This window comes from Astyanax mexicanus, chromosome 17 (assembly GCF_023375975.1).
Source record: "Astyanax mexicanus isolate ESR-SI-001 chromosome 17, AstMex3_surface, whole genome shotgun sequence".
In the NCBI taxonomy this organism is placed as follows: Eukaryota; Metazoa; Chordata; class Actinopteri; order Characiformes; family Acestrorhamphidae; genus Astyanax; species Astyanax mexicanus.
Genome location: NC_064424.1, coordinates 31,411,211 through 31,423,578, shown reverse-complemented (window position 1 = coordinate 31,423,578; position 12,368 = coordinate 31,411,211). Strand labels below are relative to the sequence as shown.

The 12,368-nt window shown below is 40.4% G+C and overlaps 1 protein-coding gene and 1 long non-coding RNA gene across 2 annotated transcripts; one reads left to right on the top strand and one right to left on the bottom strand.

Moving 5' to 3' along the window:
- Positions 1 to 385: 385 nt before the first annotated feature.
- On the bottom strand, positions 386 to 4,256 carry LOC125782478 (uncharacterized). Its single transcript, XM_049466684.1, has 2 exons — positions 2,987 to 4,256; positions 386 to 2,880 (listed from the first exon to the last, which is right to left on the bottom strand). Exons 1-2 carry the CDS (start codon positions 4,254 to 4,256, stop codon positions 482 to 484), a joined length of 3,669 nt encoding a protein of 1,222 aa, XP_049322641.1. The 3' UTR covers positions 386 to 481.
- A 1,454-nt stretch (positions 4,257 to 5,710) lies between these two features.
- On the top strand, positions 5,711 to 6,613 carry LOC125782482 (uncharacterized). Its single transcript, XR_007425161.1, has 3 exons — positions 5,711 to 5,822; positions 5,959 to 6,088; positions 6,296 to 6,613. It is a non-coding gene; the product is annotated as an uncharacterized LOC125782482 (long non-coding RNA).
- Positions 6,614 to 12,368: the final 5,755 nt, after the last annotated feature.

Genomic DNA, 12,368 nt, shown 5'->3' with positions numbered 1-12,368 from the left:
TGTAAGTCGCCAACTCGTTTGGCAGACACGAGCGCCATAAGCAGTGCTGTTTTAAGTGAAAGCATCTTCGAATCCACCTCCAGTAAAGGTTCGAATGGAGGTCCGGATAAAGCCTCTAGTACCAGAGGCAAATCCCACTTAGGAGATAAAGGTTTTGATACAGGGCGCAAGCGACGCACCCCGCGCATAAATCGACAAATGAGGGGGTGTTGCCCCAACGTTTTGCCATTAAGTCCTACGTGACACGCAGAAATAGCAGCTAGATACACTTTGATAGTGGAAAAAGCTCTACCATTTTCAAGAAGTGTTTGTAAAAATAACAAAACACTCCTTACAGAGCATTGGTATGGCACTTCATCTGTGTCAGTACACCAATCCTCAAACACACGCCACTTAGCATGATACAAAGTGCGTGTGGACGGTGCCCTAGCACTTTGGATGGTAGCTACTACATTCTGAGGCAGCCCACATGACGTCAAATTTAACCCTTCACGGGCCAAGCCCAGAGAGCTAGGCGCTCTGGGTGAGGGTGAAAGATTTCTCCCCGCGCCTGCGAGAGCAGATCCCTGCGCAGTGGGAGGGGCCATGGTTGAGCGTAAAGCATCTGCGTTATCTCTGCTAACCAAGTCTTTTGTGGCCAATTCGGTGCTATCAGAATAACTGATAGACCCGCCTCTCTCACTCTGATTAGAGTAGGGGATATCAGAGCTAGTGGAGGGAATGCGTAAAGGAGGGCACGCGGCCACTCGTGTGCCAGCGCGTCCACTCCCAGCGGAGCATCCCTGTCCTTCAGTGAGAAAAACTGGTGGCACTGTGCGTTCTCCCTGGATGCGAACAGATCCACTGCTGGGAGACCGTACCGCTTCCAGACCATATTCACCACGTCTGGGTGAAGTTTCCACTCCCCATAGCGAGGGTGGCCCCTGGAGAGTAGGTCCGCCCCTCGATTTGACACTCCCGGCACATGCGTTGCTCTGAGTGAGAGGAGGTTGGCATTGCTCCAGATAATCAGTCTGTGTGCTAGCCTGTGAAGTTGTAGGGAGCGTAAGCCCCCCTGCTTGTTGATGTAAGCCACCACAGTCGTGTTGTCCGTACGGACCAACACATGAGAGTTTTCCACATACGGAAGAAAATGACGTAGAGCCAGGCATACTGCCCTGAGCTCCAGAACATTTACATGAGCCAAGCGTAAGCTCGGACTCCACTGTCCATTTACCGACCTCCCTTCGTGGGTGGCACCCCATCCCCATAGAGACGCATCGGTAGTGATTACTTTTCTGGCACTGATCGTGCCTAACGGTGCGCCCTGTGACAGGAAGCGCGGATGCTTCCACAGTCGCAGTGTCCGCGCACGCTGAGCTGACACAATAATTTTCCTGCGTGCGTACATTCGCGGGTCCAGACCGAGTTTCGCCACCCAGCGCTGAAACCCCCTCATATGTAGCCTCCCTAGGGGAATAGCAGCCAATGCTGACGCCATCAGACCCAAAAGTCTGTAGCACATCCTCAGCTCCACATAATTTCCCCTTCGAAACTGGGCGAGGCATGCCTGAAATGCCTCTACTCTGTCTGGGGAAAGCCGAGCTCTCATCGCCACTGAGTCTAGGGACAGTCCGATGAAAGTTACTGACTGGCTGGGGTTCAGCACACTTTTGGCCAAGTTGATTTGAAACCCCAGCCATGAGAGGTGTCTCATTAAGTATTCGGTGTGTGTCACGGCTTCTTCCTTTGACTTTGCAGCCAAAAGCCAGTCGTCCAAATACGTTGCCAGACGAATTCCATTCGCCCTGAGCGGCCCTATCGCTGCTTCTGTGCATTTGACAAAAACGCGCGGGCTCAGAGAGAGGCCGAACGGGAGTACCATATACTCGTATGTCCTCCCCTGAAAGGCGAATCTGAGAAACTTTCTGTGGGGAGGGTAAATGGGAATGTGAAAGTATGCATCTTTTAGATCGATGGTGGTGAACCAATCGTCTGGGCGTACAAACTTTAGCAGTGCTGAGTGAGTCAGCATCCGGAATTTGTACTGTCTGAGGTGTTTGTTTAACGCTCTCAGGTCCAGTATAGGTCTCATGCCCCCTCCCTTTTTGGGAACTATAAAATACCTCGAGTAGAAGCCGCTCCGGCTCTGCGTTGGAGGTACTACTTGAATCGCTCCTTTCTCTAAAAGAGAGGCTATCTCTGCTTCTAGAAAACTGGCAGCATTTCCCCTCGCCTGTGACCATATTATGTCTGAGAATCGAGGGGGGGTGTGTGAAAATTGGAGCCTGTACCCTTTCTCCACAGTTCTGAGCACCCATTGCGACGCGATACACGCGCGCCAGCGCGCTATTCGCTGTGTTACAGCTGGCTGCAGCGCCACTAGTGGAGGGCAGCACTGCCTCGCTCTGGCAGCTGCGCATGCGCGCGCGGCCGGCTCTGGTACAGAGCTTATGTGGCCCTGCGCCGCTAAGTGCACAGTGTTCCTTATGTTTTTCAACAATAGGGCATTTTTGTTTTGAAGTGCCCTCGGCCCGTGGCCTGGTTGCACAATGGGGTACAATTTTATTGTTGTTGAACACAGTGTGTTTTTGACAGTGGACAGGGGTTTTCTGAACTGAACAAAGTCCCACACTTCTGAACTGTGAGCCGCAACTGCAGGCTCTAGGGACTGGTCCCCCAGTGGGAGAGGGGCGTGTGTCTGGCAAACACGCTTTCCCTCCCCCGGCAGCGAGTTAGGTTGCCTGCGAGGCCCTCTTGCCCAGGCGGGCGCGAGGCGGCGCTTGTCGGCTTCCGTGCTGGTCCACTGGTGCAGCTGGCTTGTTACCCCATGCTCCTCCACTCTCAGCTTTGGGTTTTGCTGGTGGTCTGGGCTGTGGTGGGGTGGGTCGCTTTGGAATCCTGTAGCCAAGCGGAGCACGCGCTACCGCTTGTGCAAAGGATGGGCGGGGCGCTGAGGCAGGAGGTGGGTGCACTTTCCTGGGCAGACAGGTTTGCAGAGCCTCACCCTCCCGCTTCTTTTCCTCACAGCGGCGTTGCATAGCAGCCATAGCGGGGCCGAACAAGCCCTTTGGATCCACAGCAACATCCAGAAGCTGGACTTTTTCGCGGTGTGAGAGGCTAGACAAGTTGAGCCAGCGCGCTCTCTCCTGCGTGACCATGATACTCATCGCCCTTCCTGAAGCCTGGACAGCACAGCGATGTAGGCGAAGGCATAAGTCGGTCACCACGCACATCTCGTCCCAGAGCTTGTGCTCCGTGGTTCCGGCCATCTCCTCCTGAAGCTCAGCCTGATACGCCATCAGCATAGACGATGCGTTCAGAGCTCGCACACCGAGGGCAACGGATCTGTATGCCTTGTCGGTCATGGAGGACTGGAATCCGTCCGCCTTTGACGGGAAGCTAGGCGCGGATGTGGTCATGAAGGCTTTCTGGCCAGGATGGAGGTGGTGAGCGACCAGCGGCTCCACCTGCGGCAGATTGGACAGTCCATTCGCCTCCATTTCTGCGCAGTCCAGCGTAGCACCGCCCAGGACCGGGTTTTTCGATGAGAAAGGTTTCGGCCAGGTGCGGGTCATTTCTTCCAGGCACTCGGGGAATAGCGGAAGAACCTGTCTCTCCATACTTTTCACCCTGGGTAAGCGCTTGCCTTCATACCGAGAACCGGCCTTCTCGGGCAGAGCGCTGGGCCATGGAATGCCCAGTTTTCCTGCGGCGCGCTTGCATACGTCGTGCAGGCTCGCACCAGCAGCTGGGGAACCACCGACCTCGCCTTCCGCGCCTGAGCTACACTCGCGAGGGGCTTGAGGCATTGCTGCCTCCGTCGGTGGAAGGAACGGATCGTCATCGTCCTCGTAGGGGAGGATGTTGTCCGAACCGTCCAGTGAATCCAGCTCCGCGTCGAGGAGTTCATCCCGCTCCTCGCGCATGCAGCCGAGCTCGTCGAGCAACGGAGATACTTCATCCATGTGCTCGGCCCAGTTTGCACTGGTACTGGCTGCAGACACCTGAGGTTGACCCTCGGGAGCTGGAGGCGCCGCCATCATGGGGTCTCGATCGGTCAAACTAGCATGGCGTGCTAGTCGACGACGGAGACTTTTCATGGGCAGGCGGGCGCAGTGGATGCAAGAACCCGTGGGGGCTAGTGCGTCTTGGGCGTGTTGCAGCCCGAGGCACTCATTGCAGCAGGGGTGAGTATCTCTTGCAGAAATATTGTTCCCACATGAGCATAACCGCCCCAGCTTCTCATCTCTCTCTGAGGGAGAAAGAGAAGCCATTGCTAGTTAGCTTTGCAGCTGAAGTAACTCTTAGCTTTCCGGCTAAGTGTAGTTGGCTAAGGCTAATGTTTGGTGACAAGCTAGCCGATAGCACAGGATATAGGGTTCAGCGTACTCTAGTTTGGTGACTAGCGAGTTGCACTGAGTGTTGACCACTGTTTGGAGACAGACTGGTTAGATAGTTGTTTGGAGACAAGCCTATCTTAATTGTGTCGAATGTCGCCGTAGGAATTAGCGCCCGGCGAGCGAGTGGTTAGCTCTGCTCTGTGGACAGTAGCGTAATTCCTTGGCAGCGTCGACTTGAGTCGCTTCTGAGCGAGAAGAGATGTTTGAATGACGTTCTGCCGCTCGGGCACCTGCTTTTATAGGGGGTGCCTCCCCCCGCGGACGTCAGACCTGGCCAGCCAGTAAGGGCTGGCGTAATGTTAGAGTGCTTCTGAGGAATACGCGAGAGGGGCGTATCCCATAGTGAGATACCGAATGAATGCTTGAAAGAGAACTCCTGATAGTAACGTCTGGTATGTGTAAGAGATAATAAGTATTTACAGCATATGTTACTAATTGATTACAGGTAGTTGTTCATTAAAGGGAGATTATAAGTTTGTGCCACATATTAAATAATTGATTTGCTCCTCAGCTAAAATTCAGTTGAATCATAAATAAATAACAGAGCATGTAATTAATTATTTTTTTAATCGCCTGACAGCATTGAGCTGAAAAATACAAAATCTGGCAAAAAACGATAAAAAAATTAAAACTAACTAACCAACTATCTAACTAACAAACTAAATAAATAAATAAATAAATAAAACAGATTTCATAGGTCTCATCAAAATATGGCAAGTCCTGAGACGCATTGTGTTGCTAAGCAACCGTTTGGTTTAAAATGTTTAGATACGAATGTTTGAAGCTCAGATTGGACTGAGAAGTTCAAGGCTGAACACGAGCGACTTTGATCTGTGATTTATCCTCAACTTATTTCACTAATTTTTACTCATTTTCACTAATTTTTACTCATTTTTACTCATTTTCACTAATTTTTACTCATTCTCACTACATTTTACTAATTGTACACATTCTTACACATTTGTAAAACATTTCTCACTACATTTCCATCACTCACTCATTTACATTCACACACATTTTTAGTAATTTTTACAAATTTTTTACACATTTCTCACTAGTTTCCACACATTTCTCACTCATTTATATTCTTGCACATTTTTACTTATTTTTACTAATTTTTTTACACATTTCACACACATTTCTACACATTTCGTCACACATTTCTATCAGGGCTTTTCTCACCATGTCCAGTTTTTCAGTTTTTTTTTCAGAGCCGGAGCTGCTGGAGTACCTGGACTGGCTGAACTGAACAGAACCCCCACCTTGTGTATCCATTCAGTACATTCAGTTCAAATATACTGCAAATATGTGTAAAATATATGATATTGTTGTTTACAGTGCCCGGATCGGCTCCAACAGTGGCTTTCGTGTTCCTCTGTCCATCCTTTCCCCTGTATGGACCAGATGGAATTTTTCAGCGCCTCTACTTCCCAGCTACCGGTGAGTTTCTTATTTTCCCTTCTTTAATCTGGTTCTCTTTGTACATATGCAGCTGTACCTGACTGATCAGTAAATGAGTGTAGATGGTTTTGAGCAGCACTGATGAGGTTATTTGTGTTTTTCTGTTTATTTGCAGGCCTGTTCTACCCCTCTTTCTTCCCGATCGAGTGGGAGGACAGGTTCGAGTACTGGGAGTGGCGTCTGCGCAGCCATGCTGCACACCTGTGCTTCGTGGAACTGACTTGGAGACTCTACCAGAAGACCAGGTTTGCTTTTTTAAATAGACTTTATTAAAGATTCTAACATTACAATATAACACAATGAACAATTAACCATCATTTTCCTCATTACATAGATATAAAATGAACATTTAAATACAATAAATTCAGAAACTTTCATTTCTTACTATACTTTTTCATTTAAAACAGTCCAGGGATAATATTTGTTTTGTCTTCATTGTCGTTTGTCTTTAGGTTTGCCACATCTGCCTGCAGACAGCTGGATCCTCCGTCAGACAGGGACAACGAACACAAGGGCCCCTGCATCGCGCTCACAGAAGAGGACTGGGAACCACCACGGAAGAAGCTTCGCGTCTGATTCACCAGTATCCTTTAGTATCCTTTATTTATTTCTCTGTATATATCTCTTTATTTATCTTAAGTTTCCTTCACATTTTTTACAGTTAATAAATGTTCTTTATATTTTATAGAGTTAATTTATTTTCTTTATATTTTTAGAGAGGTAATGAATTTACTTTACATTTTTATAGAGTTAATAAGTTACATTTTCATTTTTGATCAGTTTTCTTTATATGTTTAGAGGTAATAAGTTATATATATTATATATTATTATATTATTGAATATTATATTAAATATTTTGTATATACATATATTATATAATATATTATTATATTGATAAATATATTATTTATATATATATATATATATATATATATGTATATATATATATATATATATATATATACATATATATATATATATATATATATATAATATTATATATTTAAATATTATTACTATTAATCTAGTCACAGTAGGCCTGTCACTATAGGAATTTTTTGTGGGCGATATATTGTCCCAAAAATTATTGCGATAATCGATATTATTGTAATTTTAAGCCAATTTTATTTCACTGATATAATGATAATAAAATACACAAAAAATAACCAACAAACAACAAAAAAGAAATTAAACTAAATTTTAATAATCATAGTCTTGGAAATACATATTTTTCTTTACCTACTGCAGTCCACACTGTGTGTATGAAGTCTCAGTTATTAAAACATTGGTCTGTTATTGCTGGCTAAAATACTCTTCATTGTTATATATGTGTACAAACATACAAATAAACACAATAGACGATATCACAATATCAAATATTATTGAGGTCATGTCCATTTATTGTTCGGTAAGTCGATAATGTAATTATTGTGACAGGCCTAACTCACCGTATTCAATTAGTGCTTAGCTTTTAGTTAGTTTAGTTTAGTTTTTAACTTTTTTATTGTACTTAGTTCTAAACATATTTTGATACATTCAGCTTTTTATGCAATTAGATTTAAAACATTAGCAGTAAAAATAATCAGCATTAAGTGTTAAAAAACATTTAAAATTAAAAATTAAAATTAGCACTTTTAAATAATGTCTAGCTTTTTAACATTAAACATTTAAAGTTATTATAATGTAAAGTTATTATAAAACATTAAATTTAACCTTTTTACAAGTTTAAATATTTATTCAGGATTTAGCTATTTTAATAGCATCTTTTTAACAAATGTTAATTTCTTTTTTGTTGTTGTTGTTGTTAGTATATATTTGTCAAATTAATATTAATAAACTTTTTTTAAACCTATATTTTGTCTTATGTCTTTTATTTTCTCTTTCCTGTTTGTACACATTAGCTACTCAGTAGTGTGGCATTATTTCAGCACTGATACCAGATATACAAAATGCTCAACTTTAACCTTTTAAATATTAGTTGGTGTACCTGCTTGAAGACTTATGTAACCAAACATTACAGAAAGGACATACATTTACCTTTTACCACAAGATTTAACATTAGAATGACCTACAGAGAAATCAGGAAAAAGCTAGTGAAAGACAGACAGTAAATGTTGGTCATTTCTATAAAAGAACAGGCAGATTACACAAGCCATTAAAGACACAACTAACACCATACAGGTCAATGTACAAAACACTATGCTTAATAATAAAAAGTATTTTAAAGTTATTTTGTGGGCACATTTATACATGTAATTTCCTGGGGACAGAAATGGCACCCATTCAGTGGAATGGCCCAGTTATTATTTGGATGGTGGGTGTCGTGCGTAATTTCACGACTCTTCTAGGCCTCCCAGAAAGGGAAGCCTCGCTCATATGTGGCCAAATGTACTAATACATGGGTATTATAGCATATATTGATCCCTAATATCTTAATTAGGTCCCCACATGGGTCATTCTCAGCCCTGCAGTGACACTGGTGTGCATGATGGTGGAGAATTAGTGTTTTAGCCCGGGTCTTTTTTGATACCAAATTCTCTAGAAATGTGAGCAAAACTAACATGAGCACATAATTATTAACTTGTCTTCAACACTCAAAACCACCAAACGAAAATCCAGCCAATATAATTAAAGGGCTAAAATGAAAATGACATTTTTTTGACATTTGTTTTTTCAAATGGGTAAAAATATCATGAAAAAATTCTAAATAAAATCAAATCACTTCATTTGCAATAAATATTGTACTCAAGCTCAGATAATATTTGACAAAATTGAAATTTAATTAAAACAGATTTTTAAGTCATTTATTTTATTTAACAAACAGGTATTTTATAGTCAAATCTAAAATAAATTGGCCAAAGAAAAAAAACAACCTTTGGCCTTGCTTTTTCCTCATGAACAGCACAATAAGTTGCAAAATGAAAAATGCAGAATGTTCTCAGCTTTTCTTTATCAACTGTGATAAAATACAGATGTGACACGTTGCAAATGTAAATTAAAAACCGATGAATAAAAGGTAAAGTTTCCTTTTAAGATTCAGTTTTAAACATAGACTGTATATAAGTCATACCTGTCAAGTTTTGAATTTATATATATATAATGAATTTAAAATTGAACAAATGGGTGCACAAATTCTGCAAAATGACTGTTGGTGACCTAAAAATAGTATCATGAGCTTTTACAAAAAGGACATGGACCAGATATATTCCATACATAAATATTATTAGTCCTAAGGGGCCTACACAATTAACAATCTTTCATTAATACTTCAGTCCAGTCCTGATCAGTTCAGTCCTCTACACATTTTTTCTCTCTCCAGCTCAACCATCTCTTCTACCCCTTCTATATACTAAATTACACCAAATTGCACTAACAAACCCTAAAACTAGCCCTGAACTACGACAAAAAAATAATTTCGCAACATTCACAACACATATATAAAAATGAACTAGCATTTCTTTTGCAACATTCTTTCTCTTTATACTTTTCACAAACTTGCTTAAACATTGGCACACTATTGACTAAGTTGCTGTATAGTTGCTCAAAACATATAATTTCAGTAAAAAAGTCTTACTGTGGTGTTACTGTGAACTACAAATGAACAGAAGTCACGTTAGATCAGTGTTTCTACACCCTGTTCCTGCATATTCTACTGCATATTCTAGAGCTGTCTCTGTTTGAAGACACTTAATGAAGTAAGTGGTGGTATGATGTGTCTAATACACTGCTGGATATACATAATGATTGATCTATAGTCGATAGGGAGCTAGGGGATTTTAAAAGGTAAACTCAGTGAAGGATTGTTTATTAGTTGGATCCGCTGGAAAACACAATTTTATTGCAGTGATCAGGGTTAACAAACTGCTTTAAACAACAAACATAAAGTACTGTACTAAATTCTGGCTATCCACTACATCTTCTAGATAACTAGTTATCTAACTGAATTTTCATTCATTATAGTTTACAGTCCTGTAATCCTAAATTAATAAACACAGTTTGAAAATTAAATAGTTATTGGCTGATCTGGTACATCAGGGCAAGTTAAACATTATATATATATATATATATATATATATATATATATATATATATATATATATATATATATATATATATATATATATATATATTATATATTTATTATTATATATATATTTTTTTTTTTTCTCAAGCCCTGACGATCTATCTAGCTAATTCTAAAGTTAAGCTAACTGAGTCACAAGCTGTATTGTATTAACCACACAGTGGGTTTGATCTGTGTGTTTTGATTTGGAGAAGAGTCTTTTTAACCAGCTATCAGACATAATCTCATCACAGTTTACATGGTTAGCTCCGTTACCTTTCTTTTAGAAAAATCTCCGTATATCCAGATTAGTTTTAACGTCAGCTGCTCCGACTAGCTGCCTGAACTCACAGCGACGGAGGGGGGCGGGGGGGGGGGGGGGGGTTCCTGACACTGACCCTCCTCTGCGCTCCGTAAAACCAGAAAGCTGATTGGCTGTTTCTCCTGAAAGGCGGGACTTTCTCCTCGATCCGGCACCACGATTGGTTAAGAGACACACAGCGGTCAGTCGCCTCAATAATAAAGTTTTTTATTTTTTACTATAATACGGGAAAATTACGGGAAAATAAAAAGGAGTAAAACGGGAGACTTGACAGGTATGTATATTTACTGAGTATTACATTACGTATTATTGTGTCACTATTATACACTGAGTATATTAGGAATGTACTAATAATTGATGTTAAATATACAATATTTACATGAGAGTACAAATATGCTTCTTGTTCCTGTCATTTGTAAGTAGCACACTTCTAGTTTACTTTTTTGGGAATAAAAATATATTTTAATACACTGTAAAAAAAAAAAACTTAAAATTTACGGTAAAATACTGGCAGCTGTGGTTGCCAGAATTTTACCGTAAAATAAACGGTTGCCAAGAATTATACTGTCATATCTTCTACATGGCAACCGTTTATTTTATGGTAAAATTCTGGCAACCACAGCTGCCAGTATTTCACCGTAAAATAAACAGTTGCAAATGTATAAGATATTACACTTTAACTCTTGTCAACAGTAAATTTCATATTCATAAAGCGTTTTGTTTATTTTACAGTATATTCTTGTGAAAAAAAGTATATTACATTGTAAAAAGCCTATACTGTACTACAAATTTTAGCATGTTACAAATTTACTTTATATATTTTTTTAAATAATTAATAGTTATTTAATTCACTTTCTAAAAAGTAACATAATACATTGTGTAATACAAGTGTTAACACACTTTGCTGAAAATGTAAAAAGTATATTTGGAAATAAGTATTTTAGAAGTATATTGAATTACATTTAGTTACTAAAAGTGTACTTCATAGCAGTCTATTTATTTAAAATACACTAAATTGTACTTTTTAAAAAGTATGATCAAAGTTTAGTTTCAAACATTTAATAAAAGAATAATATTAATGTACCTGTAATATATTTTAAGTAAGAACATAAATCTGTTAGTATATATTTACAGCATACTTAGACATTTCTCAATATGTTTAAGCACAATTAAGTATATATATTTTTTTCACCCGGGACTGTTTATAAATTTAGGATAAACTCTTCATAAATACCCTTGATTTAAAAGCAAATGCAAACACAATAATTATGTGTCACAGTACTTTTGTCCATATAGTGTATACAAAGGATCTCAGGCTTTAGGTCTCACGCAATGGGCGAGAGACACTTGCATTACAAGCAGGCAGTGAAAATAGACTGTTGGCAGGGTGTAAGATAGCAATGAACATCTCTTTCTTTACATGCCAATTGGAAAAAAAAAATCACTCCTGTGCACCAACAAACCATCACCAACACCAGCCCTGCCCTTTCTGATAAAATCCAAAACATGGTGGAGGTAGTGTCATGACTTGGACTTCAATACTTCTGCAGTATTACTGGAGTGAACTGTAACCTTTAGTCTTGTACTTATCGATAATGAACACTGCCGTGATGAATTTTGGTTTGATCTTGAGGTGCTGATGTTTATACGCTTATTGCTGCCACTCCAACTCATCACAAAGTTATCGGATGAAGCTCTTTCTCTATCACTCCAGAGAGGCCGATGCTGGAGGGCTTCATACCTCATTAGCCCACCCTCAGCATGGGGCACCGTAACCTCAGGCTCATGTGTTCACAGCTGTTCCAGAGCGTCCCATTCCATTGGTCAGTGTTATTTTTTTTTTTTACAGAGGATGTACAAGCTGTGTGGGTGCTTTTGAACTCCAGCAGCACCAGTGAAGGATATATTTTTATATTCATTTAAATTCAGTAAAAAAAAAAAAAGTCCACAAAATGTATAGTCTATGTAAACGGACTCTGTTCTGATTGGTTGCTCTGTATTGTGCTTTATTCAGAAAAAACAACAACAGTTCAGCAGAAACCTCTTAATAGGACAACAATCTGAATATTAATCTTATTAGCGATTCATACTGGAAATGAACATTATTAGAACTTCATACTGAATGTTAATGTAATTACAG

Bases quoted from the DNA above. Each gene is read 5' to 3' on its own strand.
- LOC125782478 (XM_049466684.1), bottom strand. From the start codon at position 4,256: ATGGCTTCTCTTTCTCCCTCAGAGAGAGATGAGAAGCTGGGGCGGTTA. The intron at 2,881-2,986 runs GTGAGGCTCTGC...GCTTGGCTACAG, and splicing joins TGAGGAAAAGAAGCGGGAGG to GATTCCAAAGCGACCCACCC.